Here is a 25,422-nt window from a genome sequence, read left to right as displayed (position 1 = left end):
CGAACAGATTATCAATGAGATTATAATAAGTTAGAACAAGTAAGGAAGGCAAAGTTCGGGTGTAACCGCACATTACATACTCAGCTGCCAAATTACAGCTTGCAAAACTTTTAAATTACCTTCTTTTAAAAGTGGGCGGTGCCATGCCCATTGTCCAAAATTTTACTAATTTTCTATTCTGCGTCATAAGGTCAACCCATCTACCAAGTTTCATCGCTTTATCCGTATTTGGTAATGAATTATCGCACTTTTTCGGTTTTTCGAAATTTTCGATCTCGAAAAAGTGGGCGTGGTTATAGTCCGATTTCGTTCATTTTAAATAGCGATCTGAGATGAGTTCCAGGAATTTACATACCAAATTTCATTAAGATACCTCAAAATTTACTCAAGTTATCGTGTTTACGGATGGACGGACGGACGGACATGGCTAAATGAATTTCTTTTTTCGCCCAGACCGTTGGTACTTTCTGAAAGGCTTAAAGATTTAGGACTATTTTCGACAATAAACTGTCCTGGAGACCCAATGTGGAAGATAGGACCACAAGGGGGCTATCGGCAAGAGATTCGGGCTCTCGGCAAGCGTAGTACACAGACTTTATTAAATGGTAATCAAACCAATTCTGTTCTATGGGATGCTCGTCTGGTGGAATGCACTGAACACGGTGAGAACCACAAAAATATTAGTGTCAGTATAACGGACGCCGGTAGTTGGTATAGGCGGCGATCTTAGAACAACACCTACCTTGGTATTGAATGCCATGCTGAACATAAATCCAATCCAGATTGCGGGAAAGGCGGTCGCGGCCCGGTCGTTGGTCAGGCTTCGTGATATGGGCTATGGGCTTTCTGACTTCGGGCACTCTAGCCTTCTTACCAGGTTCGAATTTATCCCTGAGAAGACGGACTATTTTGTGCCGATAACTTCTCCCTGTGCAACCCTCACCCAGTCATTCCCCCGATAGAGGAGTGGGGAAGAGGACTCATCTTGGGCAGGTGATCAGTTAATTTGTTCGCGGATGGGTCGAAGCTGGACGGAAAGGTTGGTAAGGGATTCTCTTGCCAAAGGTGAATGTAAGCAGCAAGTTTAAGTTGGCTGATCCCTGCAGTGGATGAAATCCCATTCAGTGTTAGGGAATTTAACAACTATATTGATAGCCAAGTGGCTATTAAGGCCTTGAGTTCAACTTTAGTGTGATTGGGAATAGTATGGGAGTGCCAGACCTTTTTTGTGAATGCATTGAGCTATTTTATGATAAGGACTATCTGGGTACCGGGCCATAGTGATAGCCCGGGCAACTGTCAAGCGGATCTCTTAGCCCGCATCGGTACAATTGGAGCGGATGAAGATGGCTGCAGGGATTTCAGGACTCCGCTGGTCAACTTTAGTCTGGTCTTGCAGGCTGGCAAGATCCTTCTGGCGGTAGGTCTGATGAAATGATTACGTTCACTAAGGCTCATCAATCAATGATCTTTGGGGTTTTGACAGGACACTTTCCAATGAAAATCCATGCGGTACGTCTCAATACACTGGAAAAGTTGATAAGTGAAATACCGTTGATACAAAATTATTTTTCGCTAAGGCATAGCTTATTATGTGTGCAGCGCACGCTTTCTGAACACATACGTAAAACGCTATTTGTAACAGAGTTTGGCTCTGTCGCTCGGCAATAGATTTTTCGGACAAAATAGTTTGGCTTCTTCCCCAAAATTTTTACACTACAGGAATTTTTACGAAGGGGGATAGGTTGATGTTGTTGTTGTTGTTGTATAGGCGCCTCTTGATGTTAGTAACTAAGTATTTATTCACACATTTCTAAAATATCAATAACCAAATTGAATTCTAATTCAGCTTGACCATACCTTTTTCGAAAAGAGTCCTGAATAGAACCCCGAAATGGTTCCGAACAGATACAAAGTATTTCAAATTCAATTTAAAATCCATCGTAAAATGATCCTGAAATTACCCCGAATTGTCTCGAAATTATCCCGAAAAGCAGTAGTGACATTGTCTCGAAATGATCTCGAACACAATACCGTGTGTTTGTGTGAATGTGGGTCGTTCTACTGTCACCTTGTATAGTTCCGCCATGGAATCAAATATTTATGAGTTTTATTATAAAATTTACTTGTAAGCAATTGTTTTTTGAGTATTATGTATACCTTGCAGCGAATACGCGAGACATTTACGCTTCATCACAAAGCTTCGCACTACTGGATCAATGATTACCACCGACCTGGAGCAAATCGGATGCATAGTGGGACAATTGGTAGCCATCCTTAAACCAACAGTGCTCAAATCTGAGCAATATTCACTTAAATTGAGCGGCAGAATGTGAGCTACAACATTTCCAGTTATAAATGTGAAAGCTTTACTTCGATAGCGGAATAGTCATTTGTAAATGAGGAGCATCGAATTCAAATGCGAAAGCGTAATTTGTATTTGAGAATAGTCAATTGTAAATGATAAAGCATCAGATGTAAATGCGAAACCGTCATATGGAAATAGGAATATTCAGGTGTAAATAATAAAACATAAACTGAATATGCGAAAGCGCCACTTGTAATTCCAAGATGCTCGCACATGCATTTATTCGGAGCGATATGAATGTCTGTTGTATCGTCGATCGACCGACATGAGTTCCTTTTAGCGTGGGTGCATGCGCTGCTTCGGTAAGTTCAGTTTGTCAACGATCGGAGGAGTAGGCGGACGATTTAAACGACTTAGTTTTGGGGGCCCATTTTATACGAGAGTCGATTCAGCATTAGCTTATACTTAAAATGTCCAAACGGCAGTGCTGCATTTAGCACTGTGCTCGTTTTAATGCTGATCCGCATCAAGACTATTTAGGTAAAATAAAAAACACAGGTGCAGGTACAAATTACCATACGACTGACAAACGTATATTGTATTTAGAGCAACAGCTGCAATATTTATGTAGATCAATCGGTGGATTGGCGGCCGCCGTGGTGTGATGGTAGCGTGCTCCGCCTACGTTATACTTAACCTGCTGCCACTGACCCTCCACATCAGATATACAGCGATCAGCACAGCCATCAGACTAAGGGAGTCTAAATGCTGGAAAGAAAAAGGTTATGGCCACAGTGACATCCTAACAATGCTCACCGATGTGGATTCGACAACAGATTACCTCTCAAATACACTGATTTTCGACAGAAATTACAAGGTGCAGATACCCTCTAGAACGGATAGGGCGGACGACAGCGTTGGCAGGGAGGAGGCCACCTCAATCTACACTGACAGGTCCAAAATAGACTGCGGCGTCGGTGCAGGTGTCTACTCCAACCAACTAAAAATCGCAATCCCCATCCGTCTTCCAAACACAGCCAGCATCTTCCAAGCAGAGCTGCAAGGAATAGAGAGTGCCTGAATCTTCCTTTTGCAGAACCGGATAGACGGTGAGGTAGTTATATACTCCGACAGCCAAGCGGCACTCAAAGCGCTAGAATCACCGTTCACATCCTCTAAAGCGGTCGATAACTGTAAGAGGGTGCTACGTGAAGCAGCCAACCTGGCAGCCGTCACTCTCAGCTGGGTGCCCGGCCACAGGAACATTGACGGGAACGAAAAAGCGGATGAAATAGCAAAGAAAGGAGCATCGTTAGACATCAGCAGTCGCGGTGCATCGACCACTCACATCAGTTCAAACAGACATTCTCACCTATCTAAGGAAAATAGCAATCCGCGATTGGTACTCTACGGACACCTGTAGAATCACGAAATTAATATGGCCAGACTACAACCAGAAAAGAACCGATGACCTACTAAATAGGTCTAGGAAGGAAATATACAGAATCACGGCCACTATTACAGGGCACTGGCCGTTTGGCACACACGCGAATAGAATGGGTATCCCCCACAATGAGAGGTGTAGGAGCTGTAGGCAGGAGGGTGCCGAGGAATCGGTTACTCACTTTCCCGGCGAGTGCCCAGCCCTCGCGAATTTTCGGTCCCGAACTCTAGGCAGTTATGTGTTTCCGGACTTAAGGGCGGTGTCAAAGTGCCGAATCAAGGACAAGGACATCAGTAGGTTTATTGATTTAACGAAGTGGTTTGAGTAAAACTATAGCAGGGTACATCAATCCAAAACGTAATTGGTTCCAGGAAGAAGTGCATCAAAATGGCACCGGCTCCATAGCCGGGAAGCACAGCAACAAACCAACGAACCAACCGCCTACCACAACGAAGGTCCTGGGTTCACGCACCGGGCAAAGCAACATCAAAATTTTAGAAGCAAGATTTTTCAATTAGCAGAAAATTTGTCTAAGCGGGGCCGCTCCTCGGAAGTGTTTGGCAAGCACTCCTAGTATATCTGTCAACTCTCAGTGAAAACTCATCTGCCTTGCAGATGCCGTTCGAAGTCAGCATAAAACAAGTAAGAACGGGACTGTCTTCGGCTGTGCCGAAGACTTCATACCTTTCATGAATGGGGCTGAACAATAATCTTATCCCGTTCGTAATCTCCGAATAATCGGATGTATAAGATAAGAAATATATAGTGAACAGATCTACATACCTTAAAGATTTTTAAGATAAATATAAAATAAAAAACGGGTAGGTACTTTGTGTGAGGATGCAAAGTTTCAGGTTTTTTGTGGTATGCGTGTAAAAACTATGACTACGAATAACGTATTTCAAAAATATATGACGAAAACGTAACTATTTGATGAAATTTGATGAATTTTGAAGATTCTAGCCGTAAAAAAGGGGTCAAAATGACAGTTTATATGAAGTATATAATATATATACGACCGATCTCTATGATTTTTTCAGACAACAATATATGCTATATACGTAAGCATTTTGTGAAATTTGAAGCTTCTAACTGTTAAAACGGGGCAGAAATTGCGCAAAGTTTCTTATCTGAACAATCGGTTGTATGAGATATATACTATGTATACCACCGATCTCAACGATTTTTTCAGACATCAATATATGCTATACACGTAAGCAGTTGGTGAAATTTGAAGCTTCTAGCTGTTAAAATGAGGCCGAAATCGTAAAAAAAATATATATATACTATATATATATACTATATATACCATCATATATATATTATATATATCACCGATCTCTATGATTTTTTGACACAACAATACATACTATATACGTAAGCAATCGGTGAAATTTGAAGCTTATAACTGTTAAAATGGGGAAGAAATTGCGCAAAGTTTCTTATCTGAACAATCGGTTGTATGGGATATATACTATGTATATCACCGATCTCAATGATTTTTTCCGACATCAATATATGCTATACAACTAAGCAGTTGGTGAAATTTGAAGCTTCTAGCTGTTAAAATGGGGTAGAAATTGCGAAAAGTTTCTTATCTGAACAATCGGTTGTATGAGATATATACTATATATAGAACCGATCTCTATGATTTTTTCAGACAACAATATATGCTATATACCTAAGCAATCAGTGAAATTTGAAGCTTATAGCTGTTAAAATGGGGTAGAAATTGCGAAAAGTTTCTTATCTGAACAATCGGTTGTATGGGATATATACCATATATACCACCGGTATCTATGATTTTCTCAGACAACAATATATGCTATACACGTAAGCATTTGGTGAAATTTGAACATATCTAAACGATTTTTAAGATAAATATAAAATAAACAAGTAAGAACGGGACTGTCTTCGGCTGTGCCGAAGACTTCATACCTTTCATGAATGGGGCTGAACAATAATCTTATCCCGTTCGTAATCTCCGAATAATCGGATGTATAAGATAAGAAATATATAGTGAACAGATCTACATACCTTAACGATTTTTAAGATAAATATAAAATAAAAAACGGGTAGGTACTTTGTGTGAGGATGCAAAGTTTCAGGTTTTTTGTGGTCTGCGTGTAAAAACTATGACTACGAATCACGTATTTCAAAAATATATGACGAAAACGTAACTATTTGATGAAATTTGATGAATTTTGAAGATTCTAGCCGTAAAAAAGGGGTCAAAATGACAGTTTATATGAAGTATATAATATATATACGACCGATCTCTATGATTTTTTCAGACAACAATATATGCTATATACGTAAGCATTTTGTGAAATTTGAAGCTTCTAACTGTTAAAACGGGGCAGAAATTGCGCAAAGTTTCTTATCTGAACAATCGGTTGTATGAGATATATACTATGTGTACCACCGATCTCAATGATTTTTTCAGACATCAATATATGCTATACACGTAAACAGTTGGTGAAATTTGAAGCTTCTAGCTGTTAAAATGGGGCCGAAATCGTAAAAAAAATATATATATACTATATATATATACTATATATACCATCATATATATATTATATATATCACCGATCTCTATGATTTTTTGACACAACAATACATACTATATACGTAAGCAATCGGTGAAATTTGAAGCTTATAACTGTTAAAATGGGGAAGAAATTGCGCAAAGTTTCTTATCTGAACAATCGGTTGTATGGGATATATACTATATATACCACCGGTATCTATGATTTTCTCAGACAACAATATATGCTATACACGTAAGCATTTGGTGAAATTTGAACATATCTAAACGATTTTTAAGATAAATATAAAATAAAAAATAGGTAGGTAATCTGTGTGAGGATGCAAAGCTTCACGTTTTTTGTGGTCTGCATGTAAAAACTATGGCTACGAATCACGTATTTCAAAAATATATGACGTAAACGTAACTATTTGATGAAATTTGATGAATCTTGAAGCTTCTAGCCGTAAAAAAGGGGTCAATATGACAGTTTATATGAAGTATATAATATATATACCACCGATCTCTATGATTTTTTCAGACAACAATATATGCTATATACGAAAGCATTTTGTGAAATTTGAAGCTTCTAACTGTTAAAACGGGGCAGAAATTGCGCAAAGTTTCTTATCTGAACAATCGGTTGTATGAGATATATACTATATATATCACCGATCTCAATGATTTTTTCAGACATCAATATATGCTATACACGTAAGCAGTTGGTGAAATTTGAAGCTTCTAGCTGTTAAAATGGGGTAGAAATTGCGAAAAGTTTCTTATCTGAACAATCGGTTGTATGAGATATATACTATATATACAACCGATCTCTATGATTTTTTCGGACAACAATATATGCTATATACGTAAGCAATCGGTGAAATTTGAAGCTTATAGCTGTTAAAATGGGGTAGAAATTGCGAAAAGTTTCTTATCTGAACAATCGGTTGTATGAGATATATACTATATATACAACCGATCTCTATGATTTTTTCAGACAACAATATATGCTATATAAGTAAATATTCGGTGAAATTTGAAGCTTCTATCTGTTAAAATGGGGCTAAAATTTGCGAAAATATATATACTATATATATATATACTATATATATATACTATATATACCACCATATATATACTATATATACCACCGATCTTTATGATTTTTTCAGACAACAATATATGCTATATACGTAAGCATTCGCTGAAATTTGAAGCCTCTAGCTCTTAAAATAGGGCAGTAATTACGAAAAGTTCCTTATCTGAACAATCGGTTGTGGGGGATATATACTATATATACGACCGATCTCATACATTTTTTCAGGCAACAATATGTTCAATATACGAAAGTATATGGTGAAGTTTGAAGCTTCAATCTGTTAAATTGGGTAAGATATTACAAAAATCCTCTTTTTCTGAAAAATCGGTTGTATGGAGGATATATGCTATAGTGGTCCGATCCGGTCGGTTCCGACAAATGTCTAATCGGACACCCAAATACACCTGCTCACCAACTTTTATCAAGATATCTCAAAAATTGAGGGACTAGTTTGCATACAAACAGACAGACGGACAGACGGACAGACGGACAGACGGACAGACGGACATGGCTAAAACAACTCAGCTCTTCAACCTGATTATTTCGGTATACTTAATGGTGGGTCTATCTATTTTCCTTTAAGGACTTACAATTTTCGGTTTCGTGACGAAATTAATATACCATTTCATTTTCATGAAAGGTATAAAAATAGGTAGGTAATCTGTGTGAGGATGCAAAGCTTCACGTTTTTTGTGGTCTGCATGTAAAAACTATGGCTACGAATCACGTATTTCAAAAATATATGACGTAAACGAAACTATTTGAAGAAAATTTGATGAATCTTGAAGCTTCTAGCCGTAAAAAAGGGGTCAATATGACAGTTTATATGAAGTATATAATATATATACCACCGATCTCTATGATTTTTTCAGACAACAATATATGCTATATACGAAAGCATTTTGTGAAATTTGAAGCTTCTAACTGTTAAAACGGGGCAGAAATTGCGCAAAGTTTCTTATCTGAACAATCGGTTGTATGAGATATATACTATGTATATCACCGATCTCAATGATTTTTTTCGACATCAATATATGCTATACAACTAAGCAGTTGGTGAAATTTGAAGCTTCTAGCTGTTAAAATGGGGTAGAAATTGCGAAAAGTTTCTTATCTGAACAATCGGTTGTATGAGATATATACTATATATAGAACCGATCTCTATGATTTTTTCAGACAACAATATATGCTATATACCTAAGCAATCAGTGAAATTTGAAGCTTATAGCTGTTAAAATGGGGTAGAAATTGCGAAAAGTTTCTTATCTGAACAATCGGTTGTATGATATATATACTATATATACAACCGATCTCTATGATTTTTTCAGACAACAATATATGCTATATACGTAAGCAATCGGTGAAATTTGAAGCTTATAGCTGTTAAAATGGGGTAGAAATTGCGAAAAGTTTCTTATCTGAACAATCGGTTGTATGAGATATATACTATATATACAACCGATCTCTATGATTTTTTCAGACAACAATATATGCTATATAAGTAAATATTCGGTGAAATTTGAAGCTTCTAGCTGTTAAAATGGGGCTAAAATTTGCGAAAATATATATATATATATACTATATATATATACTATATATACCACCATATATATACTATATATACGACCGATCTCATAAATTTTTTCAGGCAACAATATGTTCAATATACGAAAGTATATGGTGAAGTTTGAAGCTTCAATCTGTTAAATTGGGTAAGATATTACAAAAATCCTCTTTTTCTGAAAAATCGGTTGTATGGAGGATATATGCTATAGTGGTCCGATCCGGTCGGTTCCGACAAATGTCTAATCGGACACCCAAATACACCTGCTCACCAAATTTTATCAAGATATCTCAAAAATTGAGGGACTAGTTTGCATACAAACAGACAGACGGACAGACGGACAGACGGACATGGCTAAAACAACTCAGCTCTTCAACCTGATTATTTCGGTATACTTAATGGTGGGTCTATCTATTTTCCTTTAAGGACTTACAATTTTCGGTTTCGTGACGAAATTAATATACCATTTCATTTTCATGAAAGGTATAACAAGTAGGTCCCGTCCCGCCAATTTGTAGGAAATTGGAAGAGAAGCTCGACGCAAATTGGAAGAGAAGCTCGGCCTAAAATCTCTTCGGAGGTTATCGCGTCTTACATATATATATAATCGGTGGATGGAGCGATAAAATCAGCAACTGGGGGAGACTGCGCCAGATTATTCCAGCATTCAACGTCGTTTCAGGGAAATGCTGTCTCACTCCAAGACATGTCAGTCGGAACAAAGACAATTTACCATCAAGTGTTATTATTAGATCTTTATTACCATTTCTATATTCCCAATTACAAATTACATTTTCGCATTTTCATTTGATGCTTTCTCATTTAAACTGTCTATTCTCATTTCCTTATGCGCTTTCGCATTTAAAATTGACTAATCTCATTTCCAGCTGACTATTCTCAATTAAAATTGACACCTTCGAAACTTCATTTTACGCTGTTTTATTAGTAACATTCCATTGAGTCTTCGAGCTCTGGGTCACGATCAAATCTCATTGGAACGATCAGGATCAGTACTATGAGAATTGCCAGCACTCAACGAATGTGTACTTTTATCCCCCAAATAGCTCCATAAAATTTTGCTTAAAAAGTTAAAACAATTTATCAAAGTAAAAGCTAGTATTATTAGTTCTTTAAACCACGCCACAAATGTTATATATTTTCCATATAAATTTGTATGGGATTTTGCACTTAAAAAAAATCTAGAGTACTAATGATTACCAAAGGGGCCGGCAGTTAAAACACGTCCTAAAATGTCGGGAGAAGTACCAAAAGAAATACTTTGAACTAAATAACTTATGTCTGATATTAAACATTTTACTTCTATCGGGAGCTTTGTGCAAAGAACATTTGCACATTATGTTAGTTTTCATATAAAAAATGTATAGTTTTCATGATTTAAAATGGATATAATGTGATTATTTTATGGCCTTAATAATTAGGTTTCAGACTTAAAGGTGTAAATTTATGGGTTTTCGAGTGGAAAAAATGTGTTAAATATCGGATGCCCTAGTGCATATGACTGTAAGTGCTGCAAAGTACAGAGGGTATGCTGTCAAAAATGTTCCACAAAAAACCAAATCAACAGAGCCACCCTGTTGATGCGAAACTGATCCAGATAGATACCAGGATTACAGCATTGTTGTTGCATTTGCATGTTAAATTTTTATCCGTATCTGGATCACGCTTCATTGGAACGCAACTATTTACAAGTGACTATTCTCATACCGAAGGTACGCTTTCGCATTTACACTTGATTATTCTCATTTCCATATGACGATTTCTCATTTACAACTGGGAATGGTGTAGTGTCATCTTTTAATGCCATAGTTCTGCGCTATTTCGGAGCTAGTGCGATTTGGGGAAGGGAATGTAAAAATAAATACAGCGCACGTCTGTAGTGCTACTCTAATAAATGACGATTTTATTTAAACTCTCACTTACATAATAAAATGCTTCGATTTCCACATCAATTTGATTCTTTGGTTCTCCATCGCTATCATAACTATCCACGCTAGCCTTACGCACAGTTTTACGTCGAAACGAGGAACGTTTCTTAAGTGCCTCTCGTTGATCCTTTTCCTTTTGTTCTTCTTCCCGCTTACGATAATCATCGCGATTAATCAGCAACTCCGGTTCAAAAGCATACTCGCGGATATATTCATCGTCGATATCCGAGTCGTACATGTGGTGTTGAGGACGAAGAGACGCAACGCCGCATGCGCTGCGCAAATATTAATAAAACTGTGAACGATGAAAGTCGGTAATGTAGACGATGGTGATAAAGAGGGAAATATAGCACATAAGAAGATAGAAGATATTGAGCGGGATAAAATACTATCTTGGTGGAATTGGTGATTTTAGATGCACAGGCCAAAGCTTATTTGAAAAAACAAAAATTAAAAAAAAAAGCACCGATGATGTGACAACAATGCGCGACAAGATTTTGTATACGCGTAATTTGTTTGTTTGTATTGAGCTTTAGTTTTTTATTTTGTTTGGTTGTTTTGCAATTAAAAATAAATGGTTTTGCCGAGATTTTTTGTCTGCTCTTTTTACTTTAAGGTTTTTTCTTTCTATTCTACACTTGACATTCGTGAATATTTCTTCGCGCACTATAATTCATAAATTTTTTAGTTTTATATTTTAATATTTGTTCTTATTTTGTTGTTTTAGTTTTTTTTTATTTTGTTATTTTACATGCAGCTTTTTGTTGTTGATAGTTTTGTATTGAATTATTTACAAAACACATATATTACCGTTGCTTTGTTTCAATGTTAAATGCGCATTTGGCGGTCACCAATTGCATCACGACGCGGGTGCAAGTTGGCCCAGAGCACGAGCCATTGCAGACATTGCCAATGTATGTGTTACAGCTATGTATGACTTGCCCACCCGATGGTCCCTGCTGCCTGGCGTAGCCATAACATGCTTTGCTGCACCTGTTCTTGGCGTCAAGGCAATTGATTCATGGCAAGATTTGAATCATATGCGATTCACAATTCATATATTTTGTAAAAAAAACTTTTCAAGATTTGCAAGCTTCAACTTTTTATTCAATTTTTTTTTATATATTTTGTTTTTGTTTTTTACCGCTTAGGACTTTTTATGTGCCTTCGTAGAAATCTAAAATAATAAGTAATTTTGTTGAAAACTTTATTTGAACTAAGTTTCATTTTGTATGTATGATTTTTATGTTAAATGTAGCACTTAAAATAAAGTTTTCTAAAAATTTCGCCGTTTATAACTTTTTTGGCATTTTAAGAATGTTCTTAAAACGTTATACATGCAAGTAAAAACTAAATATACATTTTTAAGTTATCAATGTAAAAACTCATGCTTTTATAACACTGAAAAATTAAAATTTTTCAAATTTGTTTTTTGTATTTAAAATTTTTTTCTTAAATCACTCAAACTTCTAAATATATTTTCGTTTTTATTTTTATTTTTTATTTATTTATACTATTTATTTTTAATATATATTTTTTCAACTTTTCTGGAATATTTTAACAAATTATGAATAATTTTGAGTCTATTGCTTATTATTATTTACTTAAATCTCATTCAAAACTCTTTTTGAATTTTTATTTTATTTTATTTTTTTTTATTATTTTTATAATTACCACAAAAATTATTGTTATAGGCTTTGAGCTCGAATTCGAACAAAGAATTATTATTATTATTTTTATATATTTACACTTTTTAGTTATTTATGTGGTTTTATATTGCCGGCTCAAGATCAGAGGATTAAAACGAAAATGTGTCGCTTTCTACAAATGGTTTTCCAAATATATACAGACACATACTGGACTCATGGAAAACTAGTTCAAAACCGCAAGGACGCAGTAAAAACAAAAAACAATTTAATGACCTGACCCGCCAAAATAAAACCGAATAAACATTTATTTTAAACTTTTTTTTTATTTTTCCACAAATTATAAATAATTTTTAGATAATTAAAGTTTAAACAGACTAAAATTTGTATAACACAGGAAAATAAATATATTTTTGGATATTTTTTACTACATTTTTTATTTTATTTTTTACTCAAAAACAAATGTTGTCTTCAAAACAGTGAATACAGAATATTTTAAATTTACAAATTAAGATTTTTTTTATTATTCTTTCAATTCATTAATAATTTTCTAATGTTAATGATACCGATTTTTTTTTTATTCGAGCTATAAAGAATTTATTTTTTAATGAAATTATTTTCCAAATTTTATTTTCTAAGTGAAATATATTTTAATTTTCATTGTTTTAATTTAATTATTTTTTTTTTTATTTTTATTTAAAAGTTTTTTGCTTTGTACCAAATAAATATAATTTTACTATTTTTTTTACTATATAAAGAGATTTTTCTTAGAATTTCACCAAATTATTTTAATATATTTTTATTCAAACTTTCTCTAGTTGTTTATTTCCTTAAAACGTTTCCAGTTTTATTGTTTACAATTTAAGCGCGAATATTTTCAATACTTCAGAGGTGCTTTTTTCAATATTTTGTTTTAATATTTAAAAGTAATTAATACTTTTTTATTTTTAATTCTTTTTTCTCTAGTGTACAGAGTTTCTTTCGTTTCCATTGCGTTAGAAAATATTAGTTTTTGTTTTTGTTTTGCTGCACGATTTTTTTATAATTAATAATTTTTTTTTTGCTTTTTTTAAGATTATTTGTTAAGCTCGCGAATTTAAATTAAGCCACATTCTTCTTATCATTTCCTTCAGATAAATATCAACCACCGTAAAAATTAAAAATTATTTTTCAATTTAAAACTTATAATTTGTTCCATAAATTTTTATTCGTATCCTAATTTTTATTTTATATTAGTTATCACACACTTTTACAAAACCTTAAAAATTTGTTGAGTAGCCCAACACTTTCATACTCAATTTGGCCTTAACGAAATATTTTGTCAAAACATGTTGTTTTAAAATTAATTAATTCTTAAATATTTTCTCTTTCGTTTTGAAAAATGCAGCTTTATTTTTGGATAAATGTACTTAAAAAAAAAATTATCTACAATTCTTTCGTTTACTTATTAGAAAATATAGATTTTCTGGCATTTTCTTGCATTATAGATTTTTTTCGCGCTCTTCTTCTTCTTATTTGTTCAACCTTCGAAAGCACTTCAATAATTCACATTGCAAAACTTATTTCCCCATAAATTTCATAATAAAATTTTTCACAATTTTAAAACTTTCTTCAACACATTTTTTTCTTTTCTTATAAAAATGCACTTAATTAGCAAATATTTATTTTTTTAGCAAACATTATAGTGTGGTATTTTCTTTGCACACGTTCGGAAAACAAATTAATCACCGCACTAACTTTCGCGAAAACTTCTTGAAAACTGAATGGGGAAAAAGCTTTTTCACTTGCATGGGTTTATTGAAAATGGTTTTCAGTTGACTATTTCTTCAGCAAGCATTAAGGTGACCAGATAAAATAAAAAGGAATATACTCAGCGAAGATGAAAAATAATTTGTTGTATAGTTGGTTGATAGCAGTGCTGATTGGTAGAAGAAGCAAGGGCCAATTTGCGCACGACGCTCATTTTAATGCACAATCTTCTGGAGTCGTCCGTAAGATGATCTTTTCCTTTGATCGACGTTTAGTTCAACCATTTGGTTTGGAAATGAAATCTGATAATGCTATTAGAGAATATTTCTATACTTCTTTGAGGTTCGAAATACGAGCCTGCTCCAAGTTGTGTGCTTGGTATTGGCTAAAGCTGGACTCTCACAGAGAAAACAGATGAGCGTTTCTTTACCTCCTTTTGACAATGAAGTTGACCTGCTACGCAAACTCTACGTTCTCTGCTGGTTCGTTTTGATTTTTATTGTCAAAATTTGGTGAGGACAAAACATTTCGGAATTTTTTTTATCCTCAGAGAACTAAAAATGACACTGAAGACAGCATATCGCCCAATCCAGTTTGTCTTTTATTTTTATTTTTTATATTATTATTATAGTTTTGATTTTTATATTTCAAAATTTGGTAAGGACAAAACAGTTCGGAGTTGTTTTATCCTCTGAGAACTAAAAATGACACTGAAGACAGCACATCGCTCAATCCGGTTTGTCTCTTGATCATATTGTGACGAATATTAGCAACACTAAAAAAAGAAACGCCTAGATATATGCGAACGAGACAGCAGAGAGTTCAAAAGGAGCGAAAGCTGAGTAAGCATCAAACAGTTTGATTTAAGCACGCTATCAGTTGCGAAGTATAAGTGTTATTGTGAAGTATTTACAAAGTAGTCTAATAAAGACCATTTTTGCATTATTGAATATTGGAGTTATTTATTCAACAGTTTAGCGATACGAACGTTAGTAGAAGGTGTAAAATAAGCGGAGTTTCCCAAATTCGTTACGATATTTTGCCAGGGATGACGGACAGTTTTGGAAGTATACATCAATTATCTTTTTGTTGTAATTGGGCTATCTTATGTAGGTCTCCTTTGAGTAGCTGTCCTTTTCGATTCCTGGCACTTCCACTTGGAAGATCCTAGGCAGTTTAGAGGCAGATAGAAAATGCAAACCTAGATAGGTCGGGGAAAAAGGAATGAGTATCAAGTATTGGCGAAGTTCGGTGAGTAAACATCGAGGTATACGTCTAGAAACCTAATATTATTAAGTTAACTAGAGCTCGCAAGGCAAACCACAAAAGAGGTAACTTAACAAAAAAGCAATAATTTAAGACTTTTTGAGAAGAGCTTCTTAAGGATACCGACAAGTTATTGTTTTATTATCGACAGCGATATATTATGGTCGAGTTTTCACAAATTGGCAATACTTCGCAAAGGAATCGATAACTTTTTGTCAATCATAAATCGATTACTTTTCCATACGTTTTTGAACAAAGTTAATATTTTGTTAACAAATCGACTACTTTTCGATAGGAAATTGATGGCTTTTGGAAAGCATATCGATAACTTTTCGATAACAAGTTGACTATTTTTGGATAACAATCTATACTTGTTTGATAACAAACCGACAACTCGTCGCTAAAAATCGCTAACTCATTTATAACCTCAGGTATCGATAGCAAATTTATAACGCTTCGATAACAAATCGAAAACACGTCTATACCTCGTCGAGAGGCGGGCGGCTGCTGTGGTGTGGTGGTAGCGTCCTCCGCCTAACACACCGAAGATCCTGGGTTCAAGTCCTGGGCAAAGCTGCATCAAAAATTTAGAAACAAGTTTTCTTGAATTAGGAAAAATAGGGTTCGCACCTCGGCGAAAAGCATTTCTTATAAGGGTATATACAACCGCTTGCAAAACCTTTTAAAGACCAATATCGTTATAGTATTGGCGCCCGAGCATGGACCTAAACTTTTCTCGAATTTTATATTATATGTTGGGACCACAATTTAATTTAAATATAGTAGCAAGAAAGGTACCTTCCGCATGAAATCGACGAGTGGAATACAAGAGCTCAATTTACGTGAGGATTGAGTAAACTATTAGGCAGTTCACAAGTGTCTATTTCTGTGTGAAGACTTAAGTATCCATATTTTACATTATACGTCGCTTACGACGAACGGGCGGCCTTGTGTCCTTATTCTATATCGAAATTATAATGTTTTGCTAAAATACGAATTTTCAAATCTAAAAAAAGTGTTGCGTCTGGTCATCTTTTTTCAAAAACCATGCCAAAGCATATTTCAAGTGCATCCATTATTTGCCCTTAACCTTCTAGGCGCTTTTCCGTCGAATCATGCTTATATGCACTGCCTATTTCTAATATTTCGTGTACCCATTTGCGAAACAAGCTAAAGGGGAAACATGTCAACATGCCTACATACGCGTATGTACATTAAACCATTTCAAAATTTTTTTATTTCTTTTTGGTTTAAAAACTTAGTATTTGTGGCAGAAAAATGAACTGTAGAAATATGACCTGATAATATTATTACTATCAGGTGGCTACAGCACTTTTCTTTTCATATAGGAACTAGCAAACTTTGCCCGCCCAGTCATAGTTTGGTTGCAAAATTTAAGAGAACTTTCAATGTTTATCGCTCAAAGTAAGTGAGTTATCAAAATACAAGTTTATTGAACTAACGAAATGGTTCGAGTAAAAACAAGCTCATTGGATAATAATTTAACAAATTGGTTCCAGAAGAAAACGCATCACAACGGCGCCTGAAGCGCTACTTCGGACCGGTACCGCCGGCCGGGCAGCACAGCAGCCAACCAACCAACCAAAGTACGTTTTCCACCTCTGTCCTAGTAAAAGCAATATGGTACCTACGTTCTAGCAAACCGATTCTTTTTAGGTCACGTGGTATTGGGTGCCGTGGAAAAGAGATATTGTACTACCATACCCCTTGGCAGTGGAGTGGCTAACCCTCCGATTGTATTTTTATTATGAAAAGGTCGTACTTTGAGAATATTACTCTGTTCCTGCGGCAAGTAAATGAATTAAATGAACTAGAGGAAACTGTATTCGCACATAAATTTTGCATAGACTTTGCTCTCAGGAGCACGAAGTTGGTCATAAATTTAAGTTTCCTCATCACTACAGCATCTTCAAAGCGGAAGTTGCCGCTATTGTGTGCAAATACGTATAAAAAATTCAACATCCGAGCGATCGAGGGTAGTATGAGAAAGCCTGACCTCGCTGACATTTGTCACATGCACCTCCTAGCGGATATGGGTACGGCCGGAGTACCCCTAGCCACCAGCGGTCCTCTATAGATGCGCCTCGAGTCAGATAAGCAAACGCTGAGAGGACACTACCAGCTGCAGGGTAACGAGATCCTTCTTTCCAGACCGCCTGGTCATATTATTGATTTCAGCAAGGCTTATCTATTAATGGTGATTGGGGGTTTGACTGGTCACTGTCCAATGGGAGTCTATGCGGTACGTCTCAACGTACTGGAAACCTGTTGCTTCATTTTTAATTATCGATCCACGCCATGCTAGACTGCCCAGCTATCACCAGGATCTCCAAATGACTTTTTAGGGCTGAGATCGGCCTTATTCGATACTACATCGTTGCTAGACAACAATTCTCTAACAATTCTTATGTTACTGTTATCTTGTGTGGTATGACAAACCAACCTTAATGTTGTACACACAGACTTCCCCTGTCGCAGTTTGTAACACTCAATTTAACCGTACCTAAGTTACGCAATAATTGCTTAACTTTTAGTGAGCTTTTAATGAGTGCGACAAGGGTAGTTAGAAGTAATTTAACTCGCTACGTTTTTGGTATCGATTACTCTCTTGGATCCTTTTAAATAAGTTCAGGCATCGGATACAAGGCGGTATCGGAACCAGACATAATATGTCATACTATTATAAACCTCTTAAAGAGCCACATAACGTTTTCACTTACACATAAATCCTATAGAAGAGTGCAAAGGGATAGTTCCTTTTATGAATAAAATAAACTTTACGTAGACTGCTTACTTTATCTACACTTATGAAATTGTTGCGCAGAAAATTAGTACTGCAAAATTTCAGTATGCATTACTTATACTCAGTTGCAGCTGAAATGTGTCTCTCCATTTTATCTCTATACTCTTCTCCACTTCTATGACCGAAAAGTGTGTTTCCACTATTCATCGCAACCGATTCAGCTATAGGTTATACACTATGACCAATAGAGGTGCGTGATCCACGATTGAACACAATCCGTTTTGTAGCGAGTTATTTGACCACTGTCTCGAGTTTTCAATAATTACCGCTAGATGGGTCTCCTAAACATTAGCTAAGTGATGATGACGTATTTTTTTATCCGAAAACGTAGATGTATATACATGTAAAAAAAATACGGCCAATACTAAAGGTTCTTATTTTAGTAACCTCTTATCTCATTCAGAAGAAGCTTTCAAGCTGCAGCTTCTAAAAAAAGTCCCACACGGTCTAATGCACATATTTGAAACCGAAGAAAGAACTTTACTCGTGGTAATCCGATTATAAATAACACTTTATGAATGGTCAGTATATTTTTTTGTGTTTAAATATATTTTTACTTAGCACAAAACATATGCAAGTGTAAAAAAATGTAAATAAAGAAGAAAAGCTGAAAGGGGTAGGAAATACCAAATCAAAAGTGGAATCATAACCAGGTGATATGACGACAGATGGGCATTGAAGAGCGATTGACAGATGCACCAATAATGAACGAATGTGTAAAATAACGCCGAAAAATAACAACAAAATATGAAACGAATATTAGTGGTAGCGATAATGATGGGAGAATTGCCAAAACAAAAAAGAAGACTAGCAAAGAACGCTTTGAGCGATTGGAAAATGTTTTACGTAGGTACACAGTGGCTTGTCAGCAAGCCATTTTCTGCACTCAATTGCGGATGCCCGTCTCTCAGCCATATTGTCTGTCAATACAAATGTCAGATTTGCTTATTAAAGGCGCAAATATGGGATTTTAATTTCGGCATAATTTATAAAATTTTTTGCTACTATGTAATTTTTATTTACAAAGCATTGAGTTATTAGATTTGGGATATAAAAAAATAATAAAGAAATTTTTAAAAATATTGACGAGAGCATGAATGATTAGTTTGGAGGCACATGTTTGAAATTCGTTTCCTAACAAAGAACTTAAAATTTAATATTCAATCAAAGACGGTTAAGGCGTGTCACTCTGTCGAAATCGCCACACCAACAATACCTTCAGTTAAGGTGTAATGGTATCCGTGCCAATGCCTGAATGGTCAACGGGCGGATATTGAATAGTTGACCGCGAACGGTACCTTCCGATGCGCGGCCATGATTGGTTGTAATAAGTGCCGTACCCCTGTATACTGGCTCTGCCGGGGCGAAGGAACGCCTTGCATTTTACTCACCGGAATTATATGGACGAAAGCAATAAAACTAAAAAGAAGAAAAGGGTGAGTAGAGCGTCTTATGGATTCTTTTGGAGGACGATCTCCTGAAAAAGAGTTAGGAGAGCGTCGTCAAGTCAGAGGAGGACATGAGTACCACTCATTGCACCCGTATTTCTCGCTTCAACTCAATCTTCAGCCAATAATGAGCAAAGCACACCAGCCCCAGTGGATCCCCAAAATCAAAGAAGTCATCAGGAACTCTGCTTAGTGCTCGGTAGCTGAGGGCTTTGTTCATATTAAAGAAGCTCGCCAATAATGAAAAGAGTGACGTGGTCCGCGATCGGGATGCCTAACAAAGGGTATAGTGCGAAGCGGTGGCCAAAGAGTATGATACTGCCCTCATCAATAAACCCGCAACACGACCACGACAACAACAGACAAAGCCACAGCAGTCGGCAATGCGTAATCGGTCGCAAGAGATGCACGAGTGCGATATACAATAGGGCAGGTTCAGACAAAATGAAGGTTCTTGCCCTAGTGCTTCAGCATTTGCAAGGCACGTATAGCTGAAATGGTCGTCGAGCGAATCATGGAGAGAAAAACTCCAGCTCCCGCCTACCTTTTCTCGCGGGAATACTTCGAGCAGTGCGTTGCTAAGGTTAAATTACCTGCAAAATCATTAAGGCACTGCCATATCACGATGAGCACCACCACCAGCTCCGTTAGAATTGGGAAGCACCTCTCCGATCCATTCGAAAACAAACAAGGCTTCAGACAAAGCGGCTCCCTTTCATGCTATTTTTCAACATATTGCAGGGGAAGATAAGTCTAGCAGTAGACACAAATTGTGATGGCCCAATATATTATAAAGGCGTGCATTTACAGGCAAATGCTAATGATGTTGATATTGTTGACCTCAACAAATGCGCCGTGAAGGACTTCGTCTGTCTGGGAACCAGCATTAAGAGTGAAACAATATCAACTTTGAGATCAAACAGAGAATGACTCTTGCCAACAAGTGCTACTTTGGACTGGTAGGCAATTTAAAAGTGAACTCCTCTCTCGACAAACAAAAATCACGCTCTACAGGTCTGTCCGAAAGATGGTCCTGTACGTGATGCCGATGGCGGATATCGAAAGAGGTAGAATGATGAGCTTTAGGCCGATTTGAAGATGGTGCTAGGTTATGTTATACAAATGGACAACGACACTTTGGCCAAAAAAGTACCTCAAACTACATCGCAGTTTGAAAGCAGAGGAAGCGGGAGACTTCCACTGAATTGGGAGGTTCAGGTAACGGAAGACTTGACCTCCCTTAGTGCTCCCAATTGGCGTCAGTTATCGCGAAACGGGGATAGCTGGCGAGGCTTGTTACGAAACGGACAAAATCGCTTAGGCGATTAAGCGCCAATAAATGATGATGATGATGAGGACGACATATGCCACAAAATGTTAAGCTACCGGAGCGACTCGGGATTTTTCCCGACCAAGGGCTGTCATTTCAGTGTAACCCCATTTAATTTGTTACGTGCCTCCCCCACTTTTGTTTTATTCTCATGGTTTATAGTTTTACTGAGATGTTTAAATGGTGTTTAATTTCATATTGAGCAAGATTTATATTTGAGTTATGAAAAGAGTGCAATATTAAAGATAAACTGCCTAAAGTTAAACTTGCAAAAGCTTGTACGAAGTTTAAGTTTATATCGTAAATCATCACTAAAAATTTAAACAATAAAAATAAAATGTAACTAAATATGAAAATACAAAATCTACTAATAACTACAACATGCATTCAAATCTAAAAAATTATTATGAACTTTTGCTTACGAGTGTATCAATATATCCAAAGGGATCATCATCGTCCGATGACGAGTCTGAATCTCTGCCATGATCAGCTGGCGGTGGACATGGATAAAATGCTTGAGATTTTATTTTCGGTTGCTTTTGTACACGTCGTAATTCCTCTTCCATTGAGGTGGTGCTGTTACGTCGTTGACGAAATTGTCGTAGAAATTTTTCGAAATCGGCCCACTCGGAGTCGACAGCTTCAAGATTCTCTTCACCGAATTCTTCGTCATAGCGCGTTTCACGTGTGCGTTCGCGATCGCGTGATCCGCTGTCACGTGCATTTGGATGACGAGTGGCGAAATAAACCATTTTGTGGATGTATGTTTATTTAATTTAAAGTTTTATTTTTTTAATATTAATGGTCTCTATGTATTTAGAAAACGTTATTGGTTCTTATTTTAGCTTAGTCTTAAATTGTATGTATTTTGTTAAAAAAAAATTTATGGTTTCATCATTCATCAAGTTTTCTTTGATTTCTATACCCAAAACACTTCCAAAGATTAAATTCATTAAAATTAGTTTGAAAGTAATTATTAACACTGCGTAAGCCTTCTAAATGTAATGGCGTTTTGTTGGATTATCCTCAATTTTTGCCGATAAAGGTAGCTGATTATACTTATACAGCAGCGAGCACGAAAATAGCAGTGTCGATTTTTATAAAATTTCGCCAATTGAATTCTTTTTTGCTTTCGATAATTTAAGAAAAAAATCGATGAATTTTATAACTACATAGAACCATGCATACTAGGACGGGTCGATTTAAAAATCGCTCATAGCTCTGTGAAAATCGTATTCTAGGGATCAAAATAAGAAACTTTGCCGAAGGAAACATACCTCTAAAAGGAATTCTGATGTCCCTCCCCAAAGTTAGTGGGGGTCGGTCATACATTTGGACTCGATTGGAGCACTCTAAATGGGTCAAAGTGGGATTTTTCAAAATTTACCCCTACCTGGGAGGGGGGACATCAGAATTCGTTTTAGAGGTATGGTTCCTTCGCCAAAGTTTCTTATTTTGATCCCTAGAATATGATTTTCACAGAGCAATGGGAGATTTTTTTGCCTCCCCACAAATCGACCCGCCCTAATGCATACCAACCTCAAAAGCGTGTTCGAAAAAAAAATTTGAAATTTGAGAAAAATTTTAAAAAGTTCACAATTTTTCACATAGAGCTTTCGATTTTTTTTTTTTGTTTTTGTTTTTGTTTTTTTTTTTTGAGTATGTTTAGTTTAGTTTTGTAGCTCAATCCATTTTAGTCTGACAAAGTATAAGTTTTAAGTCTCTTAAAATTCGTATTGATTTTTGATAATTTTTTTCCTAAAATGTTAACATTTTGGTGAATAACTCCCCAAGTTTTGAAGTTATGTTTTTAAAGTTGACAAAAAACTTTCAAGATTATTTACAATACTTTCAAAAATAATCAAAATCAGTTTACCAAAAGAAATAGCTCATATTCCGTATAGCTCATATACAAAATTTTGGGTTAGTAGTCTTCCATTTAAGCAGTTAAAGATATGAAATTTGTACTACGGTGTCAAGGTCCCAGGCAAAAACAAATGTTTCATTATAATTCCGAGTCTCTTACGTTTAAATAACAGATTTTTTGCTCTTATACTGATTTAACACAGAGAGCTAATGAACTAATTAGTACCTAATGTTTTTTACAAAAATGCGCTTATTGAACTCAATCTTTCATATGAAATAACTCCACCAGTTTTAAATTTATGTTTTTAAAGATTATTTACAACTTTGGAAAATATCCAATATCGGTTTACCAAAAGAAATACTTCATATTCGGTATAGCTCATATACAAAATGTTGGGTTATTAGTCTTCTATTTAAGTAGTTAAAGATATGAAATTTGTACTACGGTGTCAGAGTCCCAGGCAAAAATAAATGTTTCATTATAATTACGAGTCTCAAATAATAGTTTTTTTGCTCTTATACTGATTTCACACAGAGAGATAATAAACTAATTAGTAATGTTTTCTACAACAATGCGCATATTGAACTCAATCTTTCATATACAATGAAAATTCTTTACTATTTTGTTATATCGAATAGTTAGTCTAGTACGAAGTATAATTGATAGGATAATACACAGCTTGGGACAAAGTGCGTTTAGAAGATATCGTGCAAACCATTTGCAAAAAGGTTATCACATTACTTTTGTCATTTTATAAGCGCCAATCCGCATATATTTGCTTGGAACAATATAAGATGCCACTTGTCTCAGTGCCAAGTACTTTCCTTAGTGAATTTGCCTAATAAGACTACTTGAAAATCACGAAACAATACATTCAGCGTGTAAAAAAAGCTGAGACTTGCATATGTATGTCTCTTGGGCCATTTTAAAAAGGCGTTTCCCCTGCATCCATTCATAGTGGCAGCTTTTAGCCAGACGCTTTCAATCCTTTAAAGATTGAAACAACCTTAAAGCATTTTTATAATGAAACTTAAAAAAAATTCTCAAAAAGAAACTTTAAATTTGGTTTGCAAGAAATACAGAATGTTAGCTTTCATATATGACTTTTAGTTTCAGGTGCCTGATTCATTTAGTTTATGCCAATTTCACATAGTAACCCTCTATTATATAAAATTATTACTTAAGTTCTCTACATTAAAAACCTTATTGAACAAAATCTTCCAGAGAAAATAAAAAATCTTATTTATTTCATTATTTTTTAATTAAGTGAAGGGAGTTTGGGATTTTATGCAAATGGTCTAGCATTATTGCATTGCAAACTTATCTAGCATATTTTTACAATACACTAACAAAATACAGAGCTACGTCATAGCAAATACGCAATATCAAAAACCATAGTTTACTTTTTCAATATTAAATAGCAAATCAACAACTGTCAAAACAAAACAAAATGTACAAGGAAAAAATTGAAAACGAAAAAACTTGTTCACGATCCGTAGCTTTCGTTTGCTATAGCAGCGTTTCTAACATCAAATACAATAAATTCTTAACTCCCTTATGGTGTTTCCGATTTTATGACCAATGTAACAAATGATAATCAAAAATAAATTATCTGATATATTATTTCTAATTGCTGTTTTTATGTGCAGGTCCCTGTTTCGCTCTTATTTGAAATCCAAATCTATAAATAAAGTTTTGGTTGTAAAGATGGATATTCGTGCTTTTAGCAAGCTTTGGGCGTTTTTGGTCGTAGTCCTTTTGTTTAGCTATATTTTATTAAAATAATTTGTTAAAAATAAACGATTGTCAGCACACAAAGAAATCTATTTTTACTATGGGACTATTGGGAATATTTGATTAGAACTAACACTGCCTTACCGGCAGTTGCTAACATTCGCCAGGTGGCAGCGCAAGCGCATGTAAGTTTTTATTGATAGATGATTGATTGATAGAACAGCTGATTTCTGTTGATATTTGATATGAGACTTTTGTTGCGCAAAATACGCACGGTTCCGGCTAGTTTTCTATAATTTCCAAAAAAATTTAGAAAAACACCAAAAAAAATAATAAAATTTTTTTTCGCAGCATTTGCCACATTTTTTTGTTTGGTGTACCAATGTAAGCCTGACAAGTAAATGCCTGCTTTCAATATAAACTAGTTAAAAAAAACGAAATATTTCTGGGGAGTAGCTTACAGGTGCTCGTTAACGAAGCAAGTGTCTTTAGTGAAAGGCATTTTTTTATTTCATTAAAACTATTCATAATTCCATAACGCCTCTGCCTGAAATCGGTATAACCCTCAATGTTCCTTTTTCTTCTTTCTAATTCTTTTCTTTCGTTCCCTCTCCTACTCCTTTTTTCTATGTCCATGATTGTAATTTTCTACTTTCCTTTTGTTTTTCTC

General features: G+C 35.3%; 1 protein-coding gene across 9 annotated transcripts in view; it reads right to left on the bottom strand.

Annotated features, from left to right (window-relative positions):
* The window catches only part of ClC-a (chloride channel protein 2), a 247,584-nt gene extending 223,212 nt beyond the window's left edge, over positions 1 to 24,372 (bottom strand). For 2 of the 9 annotated variants that reach the window (XM_067759043.1, XM_067759042.1), the window contains exon 1: positions 21,574 to 24,372. In XM_067759043.1, coding sequence (XP_067615144.1) covers positions 21,574 to 21,903 — 330 coding nt within the window. In that variant the 5' untranslated portion in view covers positions 21,904 to 24,372. Of the gene's footprint in view, positions 1 to 10,883; positions 12,165 to 21,573 lie in introns of those variants that run through there. The other 7 variants (XM_067759044.1, XM_067759047.1, XM_067759046.1 and 4 more) reach the window with 7 other exon arrangements.
* Between the last annotated feature and the right edge of the window lie 1,050 nt (positions 24,373 to 25,422).

This window comes from Eurosta solidaginis, chromosome 1 (assembly GCF_040869045.1).
Source record: "Eurosta solidaginis isolate ZX-2024a chromosome 1, ASM4086904v1, whole genome shotgun sequence".
NCBI classification, from domain to species: Eukaryota; Metazoa; Arthropoda; class Insecta; order Diptera; family Tephritidae; genus Eurosta; species Eurosta solidaginis.
Note: the sequence above shows the minus strand (reverse complement) of the source record. Positions and strands in the feature narration are given on the sequence as shown.